The sequence below is a fragment of the Peromyscus californicus genome, unplaced genomic scaffold, assembly GCF_007827085.1.
Source record: "Peromyscus californicus insignis strain IS unplaced genomic scaffold, ASM782708v3 Scaffold_6__1_contigs__length_162567912, whole genome shotgun sequence".
NCBI lineage: Eukaryota > Metazoa > Chordata > Mammalia > Rodentia > Cricetidae > Peromyscus > Peromyscus californicus.
This window is the reverse complement of record NW_026294584.1, coordinates 77,182,889-77,207,809: the sequence shown is the minus strand read 5'-3', so window position 1 is coordinate 77,207,809 and position 24,921 is coordinate 77,182,889. Positions and strand designations below refer to the sequence as shown.

The 24,921-nt window shown below is 38.8% G+C and overlaps 1 protein-coding gene across 2 annotated transcripts in view; it reads right to left on the bottom strand.

Moving 5' to 3' along the window:
* Positions 1 to 23,571, bottom strand: part of Mmrn1 (multimerin 1) — a 45,890-nt gene extending 22,319 nt beyond the window's left edge. For both annotated transcript variants that reach the window (XM_052721430.1, XM_052721431.1), the window contains exons 1-3: positions 22,997 to 23,571; positions 10,919 to 11,038; positions 8,903 to 9,009 (exon numbers count right to left, since the gene is read on the bottom strand). In XM_052721430.1, the coding sequence (XP_052577390.1) occupies positions 8,903 to 9,009; positions 10,919 to 11,038; positions 22,997 to 23,571 (802 nt within the window). The remainder of the gene's footprint in view (positions 1 to 8,902; positions 9,010 to 10,918; positions 11,039 to 22,996) is intronic.
* Between the last annotated feature and the right edge of the window lie 1,350 nt (positions 23,572 to 24,921).

The window sequence follows — 24,921 nt, the reverse complement described above, 5'->3', positions numbered from 1 at the left end:
GGTGCCTGCATACAGATATGTGCAAATATACGTTTGGTATCTGGATTTCTTTCCCTGTGAAATTCTGTGTCAATGAAACTGCCATTGGGGTGCATGTTAATGACCCCCATGATGCACATGTGGCCTTGCTGACAATCCTGAAGCTTTCCCACTCCCTAAAACATGCTGTAGGTTTGATATTAATTTGGGTTTGTCTCCATTGTTCTGTTGAATTTTGCAGTACTGTTCTTCAAGGACTTGGGCTAAGTCAATGAATTTCCATTTGTCTATAGTTTGTTTTGATGCCCCTTACCACCGTAAATGAGGAGTTATTTAGTAGAAGAAATTGGTGCAGAGCTTGAAGAGAAGTATAGTGATTTAAGAATTAGGGGAAAGTATTAATCTCCTGTTATGCCCCAACAATAAAGTTCTTATGGTCTGAATTCAAATTGATTCATGCAAAGGTATTTCTGAAACAACAGTGCCACTCTCCTGTCATGGTTCTTCTGTGGGTGGGATAACAAATCCTGTTTCTAACAATTTGCTTCTCGGTCCACTAAGCGCATAGCTAAAGAGTAAAGTAATGCTTTTCAAATTGTATTCTCTGCAGTGACCATGAAAACATTCCCTGGGGGAATCTGAACCTATAGCTTCAGGACCCTGCCCCATTTTAAGAAACCCTGACATGGAGCAGCGATCTTCTTTTACCAAGCTGGTCACATGACTCTGATGCTTGCTAAGGCTTGTGAACAACTGGAGTGAAGCATCACTGTCAGTCTTCCTCTGCAAGGCCCCCTCATCACAGCCTGTGTTTCTCTGAGTGGCGAGGCGTGTCCAGACCATAAACTGTAAGTACTGAGAGCAAGATGAGCAAATGGATGTAACAGGGTTACAGCGGCCTTTCCATTTCCTTACTGCTTATCTTCTGGAGCTGGACCACAGAAAGAAAAGGTACTAGTGCACTCGAAAGTGAGTGAGGCAGGGCATTAGGAGCTAAAGCATGGTCAGAGTGGCCAGGGCCATGGCTGTGTGACACAGGCTAATTACTGTGGAAACTTTCTCACGTTCAGTCTTTTATACATATCATGCGTCTTTGTTGTTGCTTTCTACTGTTTTAGCATACTGTTGGCTTTTTTGTTTCTTTAATTTCATTACCAGTAGAAACTAGTAGTCTCTACTGACTTGGAAACACCAAAATATTCCTACTTTTCCAATTCCTCCTTTAGGACTGTGGTTCATTGGATCTATGCTGTGCAATTGGGCACATGTATCTTTTAAAAATTTTAAGTCTTTAGGTGATTTTGATTTCATGGCTCTGGCTAGATCTACTGATTTAGAAAAGAATTGAGATTTTTTTTCAAATCTAATAAAATTTGTTGATACAAGGCAGAAAAATTTTCTATTTTCATGGTAAAATTGAAATACAAAAGTCAGTCTTCACGGATTATTAAATAGGATCCCAGTTATGACCGGAACATGTTTCAGAGGCATGATTTATTACAAGTCTAACAAGTCAAAACCATATGTCCATCATTCCATAAAGAAGCAGGCCATTATAAAAAGTGGCATCAGCAGGAACTGTTCACGATCTCTCAGTTCCATCATGTACACGTTATCATTCTCTCTGTGGTTCAGATAATAGGGCTGAGCAAATGGCTTGTGGAACATGAAAGACGCTTTTGCTGTCACCCCAGCAGTCACATCTAAAGTCTACTTATCACTCAAAATTCCTCAGAAGTAAACTCCTTCCTGTCCTAAAGCTAGCCTGCAAATCTTCATTCCTACCTAGCTGCATGCATGCCCCCCACTCCAGATTCTAGTCATGATGAATCAATGTGGCTTATCAACTGCAAACTATTGAACCATGTCTTTCAGCAAATATATAATAATAACATACAACAACTGTCATAATTAATCTTAAAATTGTGATATCAATTTATTTCAAGTTAATTGTGTATATGTGATAAAAGATGTATTCTTCAGGATATATGATGAATGGAATTCCAGCCCAGGACCATCTGACTACAGTTAACAGTTTGATCTCAGGAAACTGGAAGGAAAAACATCTTTAATATTATTAATAATAAAGCCATAGAGAGGAACAGTCAAGAAAAATTTTTTTCTATGAATTGTGTTTGTGAAAATATAGCCAAGTCAGGTGATGTACAGCTGTTATCCAAATGCTTGATAGGATGAGGCAGGAAGATTGTCAAGAGTTTCAGGCCTTGCTGGGCAACTTTAGAGCAACTCTGTCTATAACAAACAAACAAAATACTACTGATGTGAAGTAAAGAAAAAGTATACTGAATTTTCCAGATAAATAGAGCAACAGAGCAAGACAGCAAGTCAGCCTGGAGACTCAGACATGGCTTCAGAGAGAATCCTACTGCTGTCATTCACCATTTTCAGACATCACAGATGGAGACGGGATGAATATGGTGTCAGCAAGCATCTGAGCACAGTTGTGCTGGGGTTCAAATATGTGCACTACGTAATGTAGCAAACATATGGCCGTCTAATACAGAAGAGGGACAGAAAGGCAGAGAGAGCTCATGCTACAAATTCAAACATGAAACACTACAAGGATGTTTGGTCTTTAGTAGTAGTCTTTGGGACCAAGGCATTTTGTAAATTATTCCCCTTGTAAATAATTTCACATATATATGATATGAAAATGTCTATATTTGAGACATATGCTACTTGAAATACATTATTTGAGATTTCCCATATATTTGAAACAAAATATAATATGATCAGTTGCTTGAGAAAATGAGAGCTTTTCTTCTAAATTAAATGTGTGTGACACAGCTACAAAATTAATAAATGTTGCTTTATCGATGTTGCCCTAACTATGACTAAATGGTGCTTACATGGCTCTAAGAAGTAACTACATTTGGGATTGCTCTAGGAGTTTTTATGATTTAGCTGTCAAGGAAGATGGGCAACATTTAAAAGCATAAAGCTTTTATAGATTGAAAAACATGAATGTTATCGCTTTTCTTTCAGTACAGCCCAGAAGAGCGGGACATCCAAAGCATCAGCATTAATAGACATTACACATGTACAGAGACCTTGAGTCACACAACTCTGGGTCTGAGTGGGAATTCTTCAGAGACAGTGAGAACAGTTTCCTATGTTTAATCATTTTTCCAAAAGGGACATTTTGCTGGTGTCATCCATGGCCAAAGAAAAAGCATGTCAGTAGCCAGGAGGCAACAGCAAGTTTATCAGGGATTATTAGAGTATGAGTGGCTTATGTTTATGATTTCTGTACTTGACATGTGGGTCTATATTTACTATGGGTAATAAATGTATTAATTTAAGACAATAAGTAATGCATTTTTACTATAGTCTATATACCAGTGTTACTGAAATAGTGGGTAAATGGTTGAACATTACCCTTGTCCCTTCCCATAGCTCTAATGTTCACAGTTTCAACATACTTTGCTAAAGCTTTTGTTTTGACAGTCAGGCTTTGTTTCAAATACTGTTACTGTATTCTCATAAAATTAAACCTGTTCATTTTATTCCTTATAAAGTATGGCATGCTGTATACTTAATGAAGAGATTATAACATTACATTTCACTTAGCATCTTGCTAGGACTGGGAAGCTGGGAGTCTCGTCTCTGATAGAGATATGTGTAAGTGATGTACATATACACTGTCTATTGCTATGAAGATATACCATGGCCAATGCAAATCTTAAAAGAAAGAATTTAGTTGGAAGCTTGCTCACAGTTTCAGAGGTTAGTCTATTATGATCATGGTGGGGAACATGGTGTCACATATGGCACTGGAAAAGTAGATGAGAGCTTACATCCTGACCTCAGACCTCAGGCAGAGAGAGAGAGAGAGAGAGAGAGAGAGAGAGAGAGAGAGAGAGAGAGAGAGAGAGAGAAAGAGAAAGAGATATTGGGATATTGGGGCCTGGCCTGGGTTTTTGAAACCTAAAAGCCCACCCTCAGTGACAGACTTCATCCAACAAACCACACCTCATAATCCTTCTAATCCTTTCAGACAGATCCACTCCCTGGTGACTAAGCATTTAAATATGTGAGCCTATGTGGGCCATTCTTATCTACATGCATTCTATATGGTAGAGGGGGACTGTTTGGAATTTTAGTAGATGCATTTTCTCTAGCATCATGGTTGTCTCTGTACTTCCCAGTTCAGCCCAACCCTAAATATTCAGGAAGTAAGAAGTCCAGCTATGGTGTAAACTGGAGAACAGAAAGGAAGATAGCACTGAACACTAAAGTCTAATTTTCTATTGACCTTGGGGTAAAAACAGTCATAAACTCTCAACATTCATGAACCCTAGAAAGATGGTTTTGTGATATAAACAGAGAAGTAGACAGTGATGGATTAGAGAAAGCAGAAGTCTTTGAAACAGGAACTGAGGAGCACGAGGACAAATCTTTTTGCAGTTAGTGGCAAGTGGAAGAGAAAAGGAAGCTGTCAGAGCCAGTGGGAAGTTTGCTCCTACAGGCACTTGCCCCAAGCCTGACCACGTGGGCATTTTACCTCAATTCACAACAAGGGACAATACACAGAGGTATCAAACGAAAGTCTTTAGTTTCATAACACGTTCTACTGTTAGGTGATGAAGACCTCTATGGTAGAATATTCAACCTTTTTAGTTTTAACATTTTGGTGAAGTTTTAAAAAGACTGAAAGTAAGAAAAATACAATTGAGTGGTAAATTTCCAATGTCCTTCTGCATGTGTGCACCCACACAAACTAGGTGGCAAAATTGTCCTCCAAACTGCAGGGGGTTAAAGATCACACAGAGATCTTTGAGATCTGGTGGTCACATGAACCTCTCTGTTCTGGAGCTCATTTGCTGAGGGCCCTGCCAAAGCTGTTAAAAACTTGAAATGCCTGTTTTACAAATTCAATAATTCATGTTTTCTTTTCCTGGCTGTGTATGTCAACTAGAGTTCAATATTTCCACTCATCCTAATTTATATCTGGGGATTTTGACCAGCAGCTGCAGAGAGCTGATAGGATCTCTGACAGTCGGCTGCTTTCCTGTGATGAGGAACCTGGTTGATCGATGTTCTTTTATTTTTCACTTAGCAATCTTTCTGTCTCCCCAGATGTATTCTCCACACCAAGGACTGCAGAGGTTTTCCTGGCAATCTGTCTGCCCTTTCACAGAAACACAGACTGCTTGGTTCCGTGGAGTGCAGATTTCTAGGTCTCTTCCCCTCGTCCCCTTTATGTGACAGATGCAGTTACAGAGAGGCACTAACTGAAGCCAGCAGACTGTGAGGAAGGTTGTGTACCTGTTTTGAAAGGCAACGTCAGATTTTATTTGTGCTCCTTTGGTCTTATATTTCTCCCTGCAATGAAAACTCTGACACTGGGGATCAAGAACTCAGAAGCAAGGTCAGCAGATGTCAGGAGCAACAGCTTTCTTATTAGGTGTTTTTATTTTTCCTCTTTAATTAAACAGATTTTATTTGCAGGTTGTTTTTTGTTTGTTTGTTTTTTAGATGTTTTTCTTGAGCCTTTTGAGCCATATGGAGGAAGTCGTTAATGTCAAAGTCAGTAAGGAGTATGCTCTATTTCCTGCTTATTGCCAGAAAGCCTTCCTGTGTGGCTTGACAAGACAGACTTCTAGCTGATCCTGCAGCGTCAGGTTAACTGGCAAGGGGATGCTCAGTGTGTTCACAAAGATGCATTAGGGAAGATGAAGTAGGTGTTTATAATGTACCATAAGGGGTCAATTTATTCCATATCTGCACATATCTTTTCAGTATTCATAATTTCTGTGATAGATATTTTAAAACGTAATTTTATAGATCTTTCTTTAGGAAATCTGTGTGGGCTCTAATGTTTAACAGATTTGCAAAAGGATCCTCTCCAAACTAACATCAATTGAACATAAATTACTTTATTTTGTGATATAATAGAAAATCATAATTGCCTCGTTCCACTTCAGAATATTTTAGAGACATCTACTGGAGAGGCATGGAATTGCAAATTTTATCTTATAAGCATAAGTGGTATATCACTACAGACAATTAAAAAAATGTCTCTAATAAAATATTGCAAATTAAGTTTCTCCCTAACGGGAAAGATGGAAAGATTTGTGACCAAGTCCAGAAGGCATAACCATATGAAAACTATTGCTTTGATATTGGACCTAATATTCATTTTCCCCCCCTAAAGTTCCAGTCACCTAATTAAAAAAAAAGATTCCTTTTGATATTCCTATTTTAGTAGGTAAGCTACCACTAGAACCCAGTGTTCTGATTATTTGTGCTAAAGTACATACAGAGCAAATGAGCACATTAGAAGAGGAGCTGGGAAAAAATGCCCAGTGGGTCTGATGAGCAGCATCTCTTGATGACACCCAAAAGATGGATTTCAGACAGAAGAGGAGGAAAAGCTGGGAAGAGGTGGGTGCTCTTGGGGAAGGATAAGGAGGACAGTCCAACTGCCAACACACCTACTGATGTTTATCTTATGTTGAAACCATTACTCTACCCCAATCAAATTAAGAGGAAATTATATTTACATTATGAAATTAATTTTGTTTCTGGAGATGGGAAGCAGAGATTTATAAAGTATGTGTGGTACTTTACACATTTTTCTATGAATAAATAGTCCAATGATACTTTGATGGATAAGCCCTGAGATAATTGCTATTGTACCTACATAATCAGGTATCTACGTAACCAAACTGCAGAGGCCTCAGCAGAGGTTTAAAGAATGGATCGGCCAGATTGATCATTCTTGCCCTGTTTGAGGCAGCCTGCCGCACACTCTATTCTTATGGGGACAACTTGATCTACCGTATAAAAATGAAAGGCTGGTGCCATATTTATTAAGTGTAATGGGTGAGGGGACAGCTTGGGATGTTATTAAGTAGGTATCAGAATGGGAAAATGTGAAGGTGGAAATAAACCAGGAGAGAGCTAGTTAACAGAGGGTTGGCATGAGACGGTGGCCCTTGATGCTGCCAATATCAACTGTACTCATAAAAAATGCAAGTCCTTGGTGGACTACAATGAAAGTAAGAGACAAATGGCCAGGATTCTGTCTGAGCAACATGACATTCTTTTAGAATCAAAGCTATGTTAGAATTGACTGTATGGCAATTTGAAATAATTGGGCAAACCTGCCACCCTAGCCTTATTTCCACATAGGTTTGTATAGGAAAGATGCATCCCCATAACAGATTAATCAGCAGACACTGGCTTTGTGTGTAGCTTAAATTAGGTGACGATGACAGGAGGTCATCACTGAAGCTTTTCTGGGACTTCCTTTGTCGACGTGTTGAAACAGAAAACTGCAAATCTAATATTAAAGATATCCCTGGGTGGCTTCTAGGAAGAATTTGAGGTGCCATTCACCACAGACTATAAACCACTCACATTTAAACCCTTGGTAATCCCTGTAAGAAGCCAATGGCAGTATAGAACAGGTACTCAAATGATCACTTTGTTTTGCTTTTTGTGGGTATATTTACCATCCTGGAGCTCTGTAGCTTCTTCCAGCTACATGCATGTAGTCTGCCATAATGATTAAGAATCGATTAGCCAGTACAGGAGGCTGAGTGTGGGGCAGGCCCAGCTCTCAGCAGCTGGGCCCAGGACATGCTTTGACATACTGCTTAGCTCCCTGTCACCTGCAGTCGGACATTCGGTGCAATGGGGTGTGTAATAACAGCCTGCATTCTGAAAAGACACTTTGCAAACCTTTATTCCTTAAAAAATAATCATAGGATTCATATTCTCTAAATATCTTCCACATACGAAGAGAAATAAAGACCTTAAGCAGAATTCCAAATATTGTCAAGATTTTTAAATAGTATAAAAAAGTGTGAATAAGAAACAAATGCACCGTAATACTGTGAATATATTTGCACACCTTATAAAATGAATTCTTTGAAAGCAGTAACATTTGGATCTTTTTCAAATATTTTGTATCACCTCATTTTCAAGTATTTTCAGTATGGGTAATATTTTCTGTAAAAGTTTTATTTTACCTGGTCACGAGGTAAAACATGACTGATACCATCTGAAAATGTGCTGGATTTTATGTTATCTGTGAAATTTAAACCAGGCCCAGAGAAAACAGCAGTGTGGAAGATTTACCCATAGATCCTCACTGCATGAGCTAGCCGGGAATAATAGCCCTGACTAAACTGCATGATTCTTGGAGCTCCTGTATATGATTTTCTGTTTCTTAATGTGACTCATAATGGTTTCTCCACAGTTACATTAATTTTTAATCACAATCTCCTACACTGTTGATTGAATTCCCTACCACTGCTAATGGCCTTTCTTGTAATATTCATTCACTTAAAATATGAATGCAGATGTCACATCTTATTTTTCAAATAAAATCTGTTTCAAGCTGAAAGCAAAATAACAGTTACATGGATATCAGGCCACAGCAGGTGGCCGTGTGTTTGATCAGCCTTCCACCAGAAAATCCTTAAAATTGCAGCTTAAAAAATGGCTCCTTTAAGATGAAAAAAAAGAAACCCTAATTATTCAAAAGTTACATGGTACATTCTTTAACATGAACTGTCGCTCACAGTCCCGTTATATCAAGCAGTTGAACTGGAACAAAATTAGAGTGTTATATAGTTATTTTATGTGGGTTATTTCTAATCATATTTATTTAAAATATAAAATGAGAATTTACAATAATATCTCAGGAAGATGTGTCTTTGTAGCTTTAGTCAATACTAATACAGTGAGATCATCTTACTCACTTCCCAAAACCAACACAAAGATGAGAGAAACAGTGAAGAGGCAGGTTATGAGACGGTGACCCTGGAAGCTTTAAAACAGCAGCAGGCCTAACATCTGGCTTCTTGGTAATTTTCCTTGGCTCACAATTGGTCCATCCAATTACTTATTTCTCAGAATTTGTTAATATGATGTTATTATTGGCATATACCTTTGAGCTGACAGTTGGGCCCTATGTATCCAGGACAGCATCTCCATTCTAATGAGGTGACAATCTTATGCTGCATCCTATAGACAGCATTGGATGTCTTCTGAGATCTGGAGAGGAAAACAATTGGATAAAAATTATTTGCTTCATGTTAAGATAGAATTAGGACTTATAAATATAAAATACTTAGAATAATGCCTGAAATGTGATAACCATTTAGTCTTGGTATTATTATAAAGTCATAAACCTATCATCAGTATTATATTCAAAATAGCCAACAGGATTTCTTTGAATATGCAACAAAAAGCATGAGTGGTTTTATTACATGTATTTTAAATTATTTTAAATTAATATGTCATTGCATTTTCTAAAGATAAGATAGTTTTTCATTACATAATGTTTTCTAGCTAGATCAGTGTTAGAACTCACTTGAATTATAATATGCTTTAAAGCCGAGGAGTACAAATAATAGAGATAAAATAACTTGTTCAATTGCCCATATCTAAAACTGATGGAATTGGAATTTTAACCTGGATTTTATGAGTTAGTCCAATGCTACTGGGATTTGTCCCAGTCAACCCTAGTGACCAGTTCAAGTGTTGTGTTGGAAGGAACTGAATTAGCCGGGTTTCAGGTTCTGTTGTAACATGACAGGTAAGTCAGTATATCAGAGGTTATTTCTCCATAACAGAATGAGCTACAAGATTCTTCCAGCCCTAAAAGCATGCTAAGTCATTCATCTATGTCTAATTTAATAAGTTACATTCAGTGAATAATTCTGTTGGAGGGAATATCATCTCCACCCTGACTGCTAAGGCTAAGTAAGGAATGAAGATGGAATTTATTTAGTTTGTGGGAATGACCCCAGAACTTGGAACTTTGTTGAATTAAGCTAGAGGGTCAATGTTTCTACTCTGGCAAACTGAATGTCTGTTGCATGAAATGTTCATATAATAAAGGAAATACAGGCATCTATTGTATAAATACTGAAATTGTGAATGAATGCAAAGACCTGTTCAAATGGACACAAAGACAAGAGATAGGAATAAGGATAAAGTAGCTGGGTTTAGAAAAGAGTAAAGAGCTGGAGAGGAACTCACCTTGCACCCAGAAGAACAATATGAAAAGGGTTACTGAGGTAATATTTTCATTACTGAATAATTAACAATATGTTCTTTGTGCTTTGTGTTCTTGACAAGAAAATTGTCAGAAAGGGAACAGTGGCTGAAAGCAAGGCCACAGCTTAGTTCTCTGATTCCTAAGATGTGCTCAGTTCTCTGGACCATGAATCACAGTCCTCAAGGGACTCAAACACCTGGATTTTATGTGTCCTTATTGTGCATTGTTCCAGATTGTTGATGCATAAGATTCATTTCCTGAGTTATTTGTATGATAATTTGTGTAGTGTTAGTCTCAGAGCTTGAATAGCAATGCTTTTTTTTTGCAGGCTCTTTATGAACATCTCTAGTCAAGCTTTGGTTACTATGTGTATTCAGAGAATTTATCAAGAGTTCAGTCTTACATTATTTTTTGACAATGGTGTATGTGTGTATGTACATACATATAATGTACCTATATTATAATACATTCATATATGTAATGAACAACATGGTCACTAATATAATGTATGTATAATATAATATATTCATATGTCATAAACAGTATGATCACTAAGACTTATAAAAGAAGAACTGCTTTCCCATGCACAATCACAGGTAATAACTTTCTATATTTTGAATACAAGTTAAGTTATATATGGATTTTTTACTTAAAACAAAAAATTGTTAATACATCTTTGAAGTTATCTATGCCTTTCATAAGCATCTAAGCCCAGGCTTGTTGATTAGGCTACTAATACATAACACATGCATTATTAGTAACCACATCTTAACTTACTAAAGGTCATATATCTAATCTAATATAAGGACTCTCTGCTCAGTCATACAGTGCCTGGCATGGCTATTCCTATGTATTTTTGGTCTACACAGAAAGTGTCTATTTTCAGAAAATATTGCATACCTTTGGGAACAGAGTCCACTGGACCAGCCACAGGATCCTCTCGTTTTTGGCACGTAAGAGCCATGAGTGTCCAGTATTACTGTTGGAGATAACTTGGTATGTACATGGGCACACCAATTCCTGAGGGAAGAATCATTATTGGTAGAAAAATTCATTGTTAGAGAGAGATATTTTTGTCAAAGTCATTTTCACAGACCTTTACTTACTTACTCTGACAAATCAGTAAGAAACTATGAAAAATGCTTATCTACCTATTTTTATAACCACACAGAAAAGAAAATGAACAATGATTGATTATTGTACCTAAGAAGATTTAAAGAGACACTATATGATGAAAATAATCAGAGCGTATATTTTGGTAGTTTCAGACTAAATCCAGGACTGATCTTATATTTAAGTGTTTGTACTGAGATCAAAGACTCAGATCTATGTCTATTACTGTGGGCGATATATAATAAGATATAAACTAAAAAAAGTGAACTGTATGGTATTGGCATAAAAACTGACACACTGATTAATGGAATCAAGTTGAAGACCCAGATGTAAATCTACATATCTCTGAACACTTGATTTTTTTTTTTTTTTTTATAAAGAAGCCAGAAATATACAATGGAAAAAAGAAAGCATCTTCACCAAATGGGTGCTGGTCTAACTGGATGTGGTCATGTAGGAGAATGCAAATAGATCCATATCTATCACCATGCACAAAACTCAAGTCCAAGTGAATCAAAGACCTCAACATAAATACAGATACAATGAACCTGAGAGACGAGAAAATGTGGAATAGCCTTGAATGCATTGGCACAGGAGCCAACTTTCTGAAAAGAACACCACTAGAGCAGGCACTAAGATCAACAGTTAGTAAATGGAGACTCATGAAACTGAAAAGCTTATGTAAGGCAAAAGACACAATCAATAGGACAAAAAGGCAGCCTACAGAATGGGACACCAACTCCACATCTGACAAAAGGCTAATATCCAAAATATACAAAGAACTCAAGAAACTAGACATCAACAAACTAAATAATCCAAATAAAAAATGGGGTACAGCTCTAAACAGAATTCTCAACAGAAGAAACTCAAATGGCTAAGAAGCACATGAAGAAATGTTCAGCATCCTTAGTCATCAGAGAAATGCAAATCAAAATGATTTTCAGATTCCATCTTACACTTGTCAGAATGGCTAAAATAAAAAACACACAAGTGCTGTTGAGGATGTGGAGCAAGGGGAACATTCCTCCATGGCTGGTGGGAGTGCAAAGTTGCAGAGCCACTTTGGAAATCAGTATGGTGGTTTCTCAGAAAATTGAGAATAGATCTACCTCAATACTCAGCTATACCACTCCTGGGGATATATCCAAAGGATGCTCCATTGTATCACAAGGACACTTGCTCAACTATGTGCATATCAGCTCTATTCATAATAGCTAGAAACTAGAAACAACCTAGATGTCCCTCAACTGAAGAATGGATAAAGAAAATGTGGTACATTTACTCAATGGAATATTACTCAGCTGTGAAAAACAATGACATTGCAAAATTTGCAGGCAAATGGATAGAACTTGAAAAAAAAATCATCCTAAGTGAGTGTACCAGACTTTCTGCTGGGCCACCAATCAGCTCTCAAATCATGACATAGAGACTTATTATTTGTTATGAACACTCAGCCTTATCTTATACTTGTTTCTTGCTAGCTCTTATAACTTAACCTGTTTCTCTTTATTTGTGTTTTGCCTCAGAGCTTTTTACCTTTCTTTTCTTCTGTATGTCCTACTCCATCTAACTGGCTGGTGGCTGCCTGGCTGGCCCCAGGCATGTCCCTCTTTCTCCCTTATTCTTTCCTTCTCTTTTGAGCCTAGATTTCTCTTCCCACTTTTTCTCTCTGTCCACCAGCCCCACCTATCCTTTCTCTCCTCAGTTATTGACTGTTCAGCTCTTTATTAGACCAATCAGGTAAAGTGAAACAAATGCAACACATCTTTATGTAATTAGATAAATGCAGCATAAACAAAAGAACATCTTTACATCATTAACAAAAGCAGCAGAAACAAATATAATATGCCTTTGCACAGTTAAAGTAATATTCTGCAGCATAAACAAATGTAACACATCTTTGCCTAGTTAAAGTAGAATTCCACAACAAGTGAGGTAACCCAAATCCAGAAAGACAAACATGGTATGAACTCACTTATAAGTGTATATTAGCTACAAAGTAAAATATCATGCTATTGTCCACAGACCCAGAGAGGCTAAATAACAAGGAAGGTTTAAGGAGGGAATGCATAAATCTTCCTGAGAAGGGGAAATAGAATAGATTTTGTGGGTGGATTAGGGGCATGTGAGGTCAGGAATAGGGGGACATCAGCTAGGGGGAGCGGGAGAAAATACTGCGAGAAACAATTGAATTTGGGAGGCATTTCAGGAGTGAGGTGGAAACCTAGTGCAATGGAAACTCCATGAAATCTATGAGAATAATCCTAGCAAAGACTCCTAGTAGTGGGGGGACAAGGAGCCTGAACTGGCCATCTTCTGTAACCAAGCAAGGCCTCAAGTGGAAGGACTGGGACACCAACCCAGCCACCAAACCTTTGATCCACAGTTTGTCCTTCACAGCAAAAGAACTCTTCGTGCGACTCATAATCAGGCTTATGCTACTGTAGAAATAAGCTCATTAAAGGATGTTAAAAATGAAAATACAGTTTTAAACCAAATTAACTTGACAGTAGAGGCTTAAAATATAAAAGGAAGTCTGGTGTACTGATGGCATTAGACAAACTAAAAGTCCTTTGTGCCTTCCCAAGTTGTCTGCAATGTTGGAGAGTGTTGACTTAGAAGCTTTCAGTACACTATGGGGTTAGAGTCCTTCGTCCATGGACAGCATTTGGAATTCTGTCTAAGGACAGTGATTGCTGCTGGCCAGCAACAGGTACTGAGATAGGCTAGTGTTGATTCCTTACATTTTCTAAGTGAGAAGGTAAAAGGTTTCTTTTAGGGAAAAGCAGATGAGGTGGTATTGTGTTCCCCAAAATATTGTGTACCCTAATAAACTTATCTGGGGTCAGAGACAGAACAGCCACAATATTAAACATAGAGTATAGGCAGTGGAAGCACACACCTTTAATCCTAGCATTCCAGAGGCAGAAATCCATCTGTTCAAGGATACAGCCAAGCATGGTGACTCACGCCTTTAATCCCAGAAAGCGAGCCTTTAATCCCAGGGAGTGGTGGTAGAAAGCAGAAAGGTATATAAGGCATGAGGACCAGAAACTAGAAGCTTTTGGCTGGTTAAGCATTTGGCTGGTTAAGCTTCAGGCTTTCGAGCAGCAGTTCAGCTGAGAGCCATTGGGATGAGGACACAGAAGCTTCCAGTCTGAGGAAACAAGACCAGCTGAGAAGTTGGCTAGGTGAGGTTAGCTGTGGCTTGTTCTGTCTCTCTGATCTTCCAGTGTTCACCCCAATGACTGGCCTCAGGTTTGCTTTTATTAATAAGAACTTTTAAGATTCATGCTACAAGCAGACATCCCCGGCCATGAGCAAAAGCTTAGCTTGCTGGTCCAGTAAATGGAGTGGGATGACGATTCTATAGTAACTTAAAAGTTAACCCTCTTGTGCATACTAAAATCTGTACAGTCTATCATGCTTTCTGTTTTACATTTTGGAAACTCAGTCTTTCACATAGCTAGTAAAAAGACTAAATTGAGAAAACCATCCACTAAGTGAAAAAAATCATGTCCCAATCATATCTTTTCATCTTATGAGCCAGAGTGGACAGACCAATGAGGGTGCCCCTGACTATGACTACACAGGAACAGGTCTATAAGAAATAAGGACAACAGTCTCAGAATTAACTGTTCAGGTACGCAAGCCCTCGGAATTCAGAATAATGAGCTTGTGATCATGCAGTGTGTTGGAACTTAGTCTTCTGTGTTCGCTCAGGTGGCATGAACTGACAGGACAGCAGGAGAGCTCTGGAGATGACCCCTTGTAGCCATGTGAACCAGAGAATCCCTACACTAAACCAAGCCAATGCTCTCCCTGAAGCTGGAACTCGTGGTTGAGAGACATCATCGAATAAGCTTTCTTTCCTGGCATTTCATTTTTGAGATGAATTTAGAAATCTATGTGCCTTCTAGCTACGGCAGGGAAACTACATCCATGAAATTTCAGCAGTATGGCTGTCTAAAGAGGAGCAGATTATCACAAGACCAGTTGACATGCCAACATGAATGGGGGAAATCCCATGGGGATGAAGAGCTAAAGGGAATTAACAACTGCTGAGAGAGGGAGAATTAGTATTCCCAGGGATAAACCTTTTATTGGTTTTTCAAATACCGAGTGGTCAGCCCTAAACACACACACACACACACACACACACACACACACACACACACACACACACACACACACGTGTATATATATATATATATATATGTATATACACACACACACACACACACACACACGTGTGTATACACACGTGTGTGTGTGTGTGTGTGTGTGTGTATATACATATATACGGTGTGTGTGTGTGTGTGTGTGTGTGTGTGTGTGTGTGTGTGTGCAACACTAAATGGAATGGACATGGGAGGTTTTATGTGTGTGTGTGTGCATTTATAAATATATATGCAACAATAATAATTAAAGAAAAAGAGACCAATCATTTGAGAGCAAATTGTAGGATGTAGTATGGGACATGTTGGAGAGAGAAAAAGGAGGGGAAATAATATAGTTATGTATTAATTAAAAATAAAATAAATTTAGAAAACTGAAACAAAATGGAAAGCATCACAGTAAATGAGATGAAGAAGAAAGAATATCTTTCTAGGAAACATTAAGTAAATACTATATTTAGATATCAGTAAAGAAAAAATAAACAGACAAGACAAATACTATTTCTGAGAATTCTAGAACATGGTCAAGAGACCAAGATTATGAATTTAGATGAAAAGAAAAAAAAAACAAGTTCAGAAGACTTCTGAAATATAGGGCAAGAAATTTTCATTGTTAGTTAAGTCATCCTGACTGAAAGCCAAGAAAGAAAATTTGAAGTAATATTGTACAATAGACAAAATGGATGCAAGTGGCACCTACAGCTGCAGAGTGCACATTTTCCCAGAGCCTACGAAGCTCATTCTAAAATATATCACATTTTATTCCATAAAATAAGTCTTAATAAACACAAAAAGAAAATTTCAAAAAGCTTAATTCTAAAGCCTGCCGTGCATCATTGTATCCGTTTGATGTAGCTTTATTCTGCACAGAAAGCTCAGTAGCATGACCTGTTTCACAGATTATGAGACTAAATGAGTTAACATATATGGGACACATTGCTAATAAGTGTAAGGAAATGATTTTTTGGTATGCGTATATGTACACTACATGTATTATGTGCAAACGGGGTTGGCTCCTTTCTAATGACTTGATAAATCTCTCTTAACTGTAATTGCTTCTTTGTTCTTAATCACTAATTTTCAGAAAACAAATACGGAAGGCTGCCATCATCATCACTTACTCTCAAATGACATAGGACGGCTCTCAGGATAGTTATAACATTCAAAATGTCTTTATAGTCCTGAGAAGTCATCAACACAAATATGTTTTTGAGGGGGGGGGGCAGGGTTTCTCTGTGTAGCCTTGGCTGTCCTAGAACTTGCTCTATAGACCAGGCTGGCCTCAAACTTATAGAGATCCACCTCCACCTGCCTCCTGAGTGCTGGGATTAAAGGCATGCTCTGCCCAGTGGGAACACAAGTATTCTTAGCATGTCACATATTATTAAGGATTTTGTTTGATAAGATTGAGGGAAAGAAGTCCTTTATCAAATCTAAACTTGAAAAAGTGAATGCCATGTTGTTTACTACTCATTAATGAGAAAGCTCAAGGAAATTTGCAAAGTATGAACAAAAGAAATGGTAAAATGGAAAGTGTGGATTTATACTTAATCAAATGATTATGATAGGCCAATCACACTTAGAACTTTAGACTTGTTATATTTAACCTGTAGTTATAGTCCAAACTACCATTGCATTTCAACACCTATCTTCTTCTGTAAACAAATGCCTTATTGCAAGACAAAAGTAATAATTTCTGTTTATGATTCTTTGTCTTTTATAGAGTTTATGTGAGTATAGTTTAATGTTTTACAAAATTTGATGGTTATTAAACATAGTGAAATTTGGATGCTTTAATTTTGCAATTAATTCAGGCCTTAAGATGGAACACCTCAGCCTGGGTGATGGCACACGCCTTTAATCCCAGCACTCAAGAAGCAGAAGCAGGCAGATCTCCTTGAGTTTGAGGCCAGCCTGGTCTACAGAATGAGTCCCAGGACAGCCAGAGCTACACAGAGAATCTCTGTCTCGAAAAACAAACGAACAAAAAGTAAGACCTCTTTCACACCCACATTTGCAGCATGGTCAGCACTATTTCCTTATTCTCTGGAGTGGGACAGAATGGTAGAATCTCATTTTCAGTGACAGATGATGATGGCACACAGCCTCCAGGGCCGCAGTATTCTTGATGTCTGGTACTCTTGATATGACGCAGTTGCCATGTACCACATTCTCAGTGTGGTGGCAGTTCCTGTGTACAGTATTTGCGAAATGATATGAGAAGAAAGCTTCACTGTCCCCGTCCCATGATACACCTAGAGCTTGCTTTTTGGGTGGAACTTATTTCCTAATTTTTAAATAAGTAATAAAGTACTATTAAAATGTGGCACATAACATTACAGACAAGTGACACACACATATATATTCTTATGGTCAAACTGTGATGTGATCTTTTTCAGGAATTTACTAAACTTTATTTTTCTTTAATTCTGGTTCTCACTCAGACTGTGACCGCAGCAGAGTGTTGCAGATGGCTTCTGATCCAGCAGGGGTCAGGCTTTCCCAGGCATCAGACAAAGCAGGTTAGATGTGTGAAGTCTACTTTTCTACTTAACTCACTGGTCCTTCCTGCCAACGGACTCTTTTAGCATGTCTCCCTAAATAATATATGTTTTCAACTTAGAGTTTTATGATTTGAAAAGCAAAAGGTGCGGGCATACAGAAGTTTTTTCACCTAATTGCTTGATCTGAACAAGCACTTGTCAAATTCAAGTACTTTGGATGTGTATGTTTATAGTAACCGTGACAAGAAAGAGAAGAGTCATGGACATCTATGATTAATGGGAGAAATTAAAACGCAGAAAACACTCTAGAGTTTGTTTGCACTGACCGACAAGATGAAAACTTTCTTCTGTGGAATGATGTTTCTAGAATTTTGAGAGGTTCAATAGTCTCCTTCGGATGTCTGGACATCCTCAGGCTTAACTGTAACATTTCAAATACTGTGTGGACTTAGGATAACAGGAAAAATAGAGACCTGTCTGGACAAGCTTTTCTCACTATCCCTCACAGGCCAGGTCACTCAGGCTGGAGCAAGGAGCTCACGTAAACTATGTACCACAGTTGCACTGGGTGTGCTGACCCACACCTGCCAGTCCAGAACTTGGCATGTCAGAGCTGAGAATCAGGAGTTCAAAGCCAGCTTAGGCAACAGAGCAAGTTGAAGGTCAGCCTGTGCTGCATAAAACCTTTTCTTAATTCTTAATTCTAAACTCCCTTTTCAGTACCATCCACATCCATGACTTGAAATATTTCTCTTCACTAATGTTTTTTTCAATTTCTATCTCTAAGTTTCGACTTCCCATCTGAGTCCCAAACCATGCAACAATCCATCGTTCCCCAGCTTCCTTGAGCTCTTTCTTTGCCCTGTCTCTGTTCCAAGCAGGGACTTGGATTACCAGTTAGACAGTAAAGTCCCTGCGTTCATGAAAACAAACAGTGCACAGCTGTCTGCTGACAGAGGTGAGTGTGCTGAAGGAAAGCATGGGTAAGATAAGAAAGGGGCAGGATGATGTCAGGCTGTCAGGGTCTCTTTAAAGAGGTGACGTCACACTAAAATTGAAAGAGGAAAGGAGTCCCTCATTCTAAACACTGAAGAAGGAATACCCCAGAAAAACAAACAAACTTCCCCCCCCCCCCCCCCCCCCCGAACCTGTGAAATCCTGGAAAGATGGATGCTAACGTTTTCAGTCCACAGGCATCTGTGCTTGGAGGACTCAAAGTGGGTGACCTGTGCGTGAAGGGAGAGAGCAAGACTCCAAATCTCCGTGATTTTGAGAAACACTCCTGTGAGAACTCAGAATGTATTTTGAAATGCGTCATGGACTGGTCAGTAACTGTTTCTAAGACCTTATTTGAGCCAGTATCATTTCTTTTTCATTTTAGGTTTATAAAAGTATGAGATGATAAATAAATTCTAAGAGTATGACATGATCCCTTTTTCACATCAGTACTTCAAATGTTCATTTTAGGCATCAGAAAGGGAATCATTATATCCAATGAAGAACGTTAACCTGACTTTATTGTTTAAATGAACTCTCACCATGTGGAGCATGGGGCACAGGAGTGGAACACGGATGGGACTCAGCAGTGGAGAGCAGTGACTTACAAGGGCAGGGTGAGGACGAAATGGAGAGCGGCAGAGTGACTCAGAGCACACTAGAGGGAGAAGAGACCTGCTGGTGGATTAGAAATGTTTGTAGGGAGAGGAAAATGTAAAGGATCTACTGAGGCCTCTAGTTACAGAAACAGCTTAATTCACCAGGATGACAGCAACTGGGATCCTTGTGTACAGCAGGTGGGAGTATGGGATAAGTTAAGTGGGTGACTGGGTTGTACCGCACCTCAGTCCATCTCTTCTTCTCAGTCAAGGCTTACTGACCCATTCAGAATGGATAGCCCATTTACCCCAATCTGCTCTCCTCAGCTTCATTCACACATATGTTACATTTGACACAAGCAGTCACTACTAACTACCTTTCCTGCTCACACCTGTCACCTTGTGCCCTGGCTCTCATAAGGGTGCATCGTCAGGAAATTTTCAGTCATTGAGTTTTGCCATGACCACAACGTTGAGGACACACTGGGTGTCCAGCAAATGTCTGTCCTACACATATATGCTCTAGTTCTAATTTCATCTTTTTGTGCCTATTTTAATGTGCTCAGTCATTTACAAACACCCCTTCTGCCAGACAGGAAACCACAGATCTCCCATTGCTGACAGCTCCCAGAGTGCTAAAAGGGAACCAAGCCAGATAAAAATAATCCAGATGAATCTCACAGAAGGGAGCCTACTGTCGACACAAGTATTTCTTTTTACTAGGAATTATTGTTAAATTCCAAACATGACAGAGTGATAAAGGTATGATATGTTTATCTCAGACCAACCAACCAGTGTTTATTTTCACTGAGAAGTACTTCCTGAGAATAGCTCTACTTACACATGAACCCTCATATTTCACATTCTCTTTTCCACTTTCCAACATACACCAGAGCACAGTGTGATTATTTATCATTCACTTAGCATAATAGAGATGTAAGTAACACTGAAATTAGGTCCCTATGTGCAAAGAGTTTATGAGTTCTTTGTAAAAATCCTTCTCTGAGTCAGGCAGTGGTGGCAGATAGCTTTAATCCTAGCATTCAGAGACAGAGGCAGGTGGATCTCTATGAGTTCCAGGACAGCCTGGTCTACACAGTGAATTCCAAGACAGCCAGGGATACACAGAGAGACCCTATTTCAAAAAAAGCCAAAAAAAAAAAAGGAATTCTTTGAAGATTTGAAGATTGAAAACCATAGAAGGCATTAGCAGGGCTGCCTAACAGCTCCAGAAGGCTGCCATTAGGTATAAAAGGAATAAATAACAGGGACAGACCATGCTATCTGTATGGAAAAAGATGAAGGTGCACCATATTGTGGACCAAAGAATTAAATGTGGACAGGCAGGATGTGGTAGAAGATGAGGCTGAGGGCAATGTGCAAGGATGTGTGAGTGACTGGACAAGGAATCTGAAATATGTTTTGGAGGCAGCCAAGAGTCCTTCGAGATCCACAAACAGAGAAGTGAGACACTTATTCTGTCTTCCCACTTGAGATGATGTCCTCCCTTCTGCTGAAGGAGTACACCAGAGGAGCTGGCTACCAAGCCTTTAAAGCCAGCCCTGAGATGTACTAACTAAATGACTAAGTCAATTTATTTAACCTTTCCAGAAAGACATGACAGAATCTTTCCTTTGTTATGAAGTTATCATCATATGTAATTAATTTAACTGGGTCAAACACACATATAAGTTTTGGCTGTTATTATTTGTTAATCAAATGAAAACATGAAAAATTTCTTTCAACTCAAGTCTTCTTTAGATCTTTATGGAGAGAGAGAGAGAGAGAGAGAGAGAAGAGAGAGAGAGAGAGAGACCTGGCTTTTTACTCACATCACTGTCATTTGGATGGCCTAATGAGTAGCATATTTTAGACTGACTAGAGAAGATTACTAAAAGAGAAATCCAGGTTCTCCAGGACCAAAACCAAGAGAATTTCTACATCAATTGATATTTTTCTGTAGAAACAGTTGAAAATTATTCTCATCAGGGAATCCATAGGGTAAAGAGATATTCAACTAGTTGCATTTCATATGTAGTTTTCTTGAAACACATGTTGAATGCTGGGAAATTCAATCGATATACGGATGCCTAATTTTTGAAACAAATATTCCATACAGGTAGGAGGACATTCAAATTCTTTGTGTGTCCAAAGCCTGGCAGAGTGCCAGGCACATGCTGGACACTCATAAACAATGGACAAATAAATAAGTGTTCCCAAGTGTTGAGAGGAAAGGCCTTAGCTAAAATAACCAGCATTAATTCAAAAAGTCTAATGCCAACTCTTATGTCAGGTCTAATATTTATTTATGAAATAGTTAAATAGTAATTTTAATTATGATACAATGATTCGTACTTGTTGTGTAAGTGGTACTTTAGTTTGTCTTTTCATATGCTTTATTGGCTTCCTAGTCTATTACGAAAACTCTCCTAATTGCAGACATGTGAAAAGCTAACAATCATTTCCTATGACTGTTCAAGAGTTCTATTGCAATTAAAGAAAATTGGATTACAGACATGGTAAATAGAAATGATACATGAAAGCAATTTAGAAAAGATTCTCAGTAGATAGCATTTGTCATTATTATTTAATAGGAAACTTCCTGGTAGGTAGGATGTGTGTGAGTTGCTGTAGATAAATCCCACTCATCCCAAGTTAAACGTGACTGGTAGCATTTGTTTCGTAATTAACTTGGCTTATTCCAAATTTCAAGTGATTTTCTAGCTAAAATCATACTTATCTTTATATCTTTGAAGTTTTATGACCTTCAAACTTTATAAATAGACTTGACTTAGAGAAACCCAGATACTCAAATGTGCTGGCTTTAACCTTTCTACTTTTTGCTACTTATGGTATTTACTCAACAGCTTGCTCTTTCACAGACCGTCTTTCACACAGTAGGCATGAACCACTATTTTTAAGCTAAATTTTACTGTATTCCTGGTATGATGTCTAACTCAATTTAGTCACTTGAAGCTATTTCACTACAGGTAAAATTATTTATAAAGTTGGCTTACACCTCTAAATACACAGATGACCAAATCCTATGTGAATAAAATATTCACTTGCTTAGGCATGTGTTTTCTTCGTGCTTTGTTTTGGGGCCCATTTGTGACTTTTTTCTTACAATTCTCCTTTTTACTTAGCTTTATTCAACAGTGCAAACTGCTGCCACATTAAATCAAGCTGAGAAGCCTGCTTGCTCTCTACGTCAGCAGACTTCTGACAACTGAAATGTGATTTGCTGAGCAGCTGTTCTGTGTGCCAGGTACGTACATCCAAGTTCTCTTAACTGGAATTTTCATCATAACCTTTCACAGCAGCCTGTGGGTGTGGTTCTCACTGTCCCAGGGGGTGTTACTTTGTTCCTGATCCGGAACAACAATTGGAACAGTGAAGAGGTTTCAGCGTTTTGTCCTTTTCCCATCTCTTCCCTAAGGCCATGGCTGCACTTCTGAAACCTCTACCACAACCTGATGTTACTATGAACCTTGAACTGTTCTGTGAACATGAGAGACTTCAGACGGCTAGCTTTTAAATGTCTAGACATTACAGTCAGAAACAGAGCAAGAAGAGAATGTTTCTTACTTTCCTCTAGTTGTCTCAAAACTGGATTTTTGATAGCTGGGTCTTTGACCTCCACTGCTGTCACTTCTGCTGCGGTGCGTTTCCCTTGGGGACCTGTTTCCCATGTCTCCGGGCAACTTGGAGGAGATCGCTTGTTGATTGGACTTTCTGGAAAAACTTTGAAGGAATTTCAATGTGGCATTAGCAAGCACCACCTTCTCTGCTCCAGGGCCGGGCTTGGTGATGGGTTTGCTCTGGAGAGCAAGAGGCAGCGGAGCCATTACTGCCCCTGTCTTCTCCAGGGGTGTGGGTGTTTGGCTTCTTCGCTCCTCGGGTTGGGTGTTTGTCTCAGAGGTCTGCAGTGTTGATAGCAGTAGAGTGTCTTCTGAAGGTCTCTCAGGAGCTGCAGCTGCCTTAGAGGAGGGATTCTGAGTGGCGGAGAGCACTTGGAGGCTCACCAGAGGAGCTGAAGGGGAGTTCAGAGTCAGTGGGGCGTTTTCATCCTCCGGAGCAGTCCATGAACGCTGGGTGTTGGTAAGCCCGAAGCCCCCTCCCCATAAACTAGAAAGCAGGACAAGCAACTTCAGTCCCCGCATGGCGGTAGATTTACGCACAAAAATTCATGCGAAATTGACAAAGACCTTCCAGCCTTCCTGAAAGCTGCTTCTGCACCAAACGCGCTGAAACTGGGTCTAGACAATCTGGTGTGTGCAGAGGAAACAGGTTTCTGTGTTTACAGTGTGTTCAGGAAGCTCGTTTTCCTGTTTCTGTAGTTGTTCTGCGATCTGTGACCCTCCTAGGATGGATCAATGGATGTGGTGAAGAACCTCTGAGAAGCTAAGGGGAGAGGGGAAAACAGAGGCAATTATCACCAGGAAAAGCCAGGGGAAACCATAAAGCCGTGTTCCCTTTCCCAGGTATGCTCAAGTCCCTCTGCCTTTGCAAAGAAACTTCCCATTGGCAGTGGAGAGTGGAATTTCTTAGGCTTGATGACAGAGTTTCATATTTTGCTCTCCAGTGTCAGGAAATCGAGAAGAGATGTTGTCAAGATTTTCTTCTCACTGTGCCACACCCAGAGAGCCACACTGTTCAATGCACACGCACAGGCACACACACCAACACAAACAGTTGGTATTGTTGTATCCTTTCCTGTACTGTGGGAAGGATGTCTTATAAATATGCCTCAGTTGGATCATTACTGAAAGTCAATCTCAATAATTATAAGTAATAAAAAAGTCTAAAAATTAAAAATATAACAGGAAAGGCGCAAAGCTACACAGAGAAACCCTGTCTTGAAATAACCAAAAAAAAAAAAATTAAAAATATAAAAGCATATAAGAAATTCATTTTAAATTTTGATCTTAAATTTTGTCTTTACCAGTGACATGAATAACAGAATTAATATTCAGGAGTTAGTGTCTGTACTTTTCAGCTCAGATCTGTGAGTGATGGTGTGTAATTCGGATTTTGCCATTGAGAAATGGATAAAGAAACAATGAAGTCACATAAGATGCAATCAATTGGTATTATAGGTAATGCTACATTATTGCTATAAACTAAAAGCAGATGAGTTTTAGGTAACAAAAAATCCAGTTGAAAAAAATTTTTCTAAGGTAGTTTTCCAGTAAAGACACTTTTTAGAGTATGAGTTCATTTTTCCAGCGTGTCTCTAATTAGGCTTCAGCTAAACATTCCCTATCAGACACTAGACAAATTAACATTATCACAGTCTGAGTCACTCACACATTCATTCATCCAGTCTTATAAAGCTCCAAGCCATGGGAAGAACTTCCTCTTAGGTTCTGCAATTCTAAAGAAAGACCAAATCAAGGATTACCCAGTGTCTCTTTATGTGTGGTCTGTCACATTGTTGGCCACAGAACATATTTTTTTAAGAATTAGGAAACTGATCTCCAGGATCTGTTTGTGGGGCCCGTGGCAGTGGG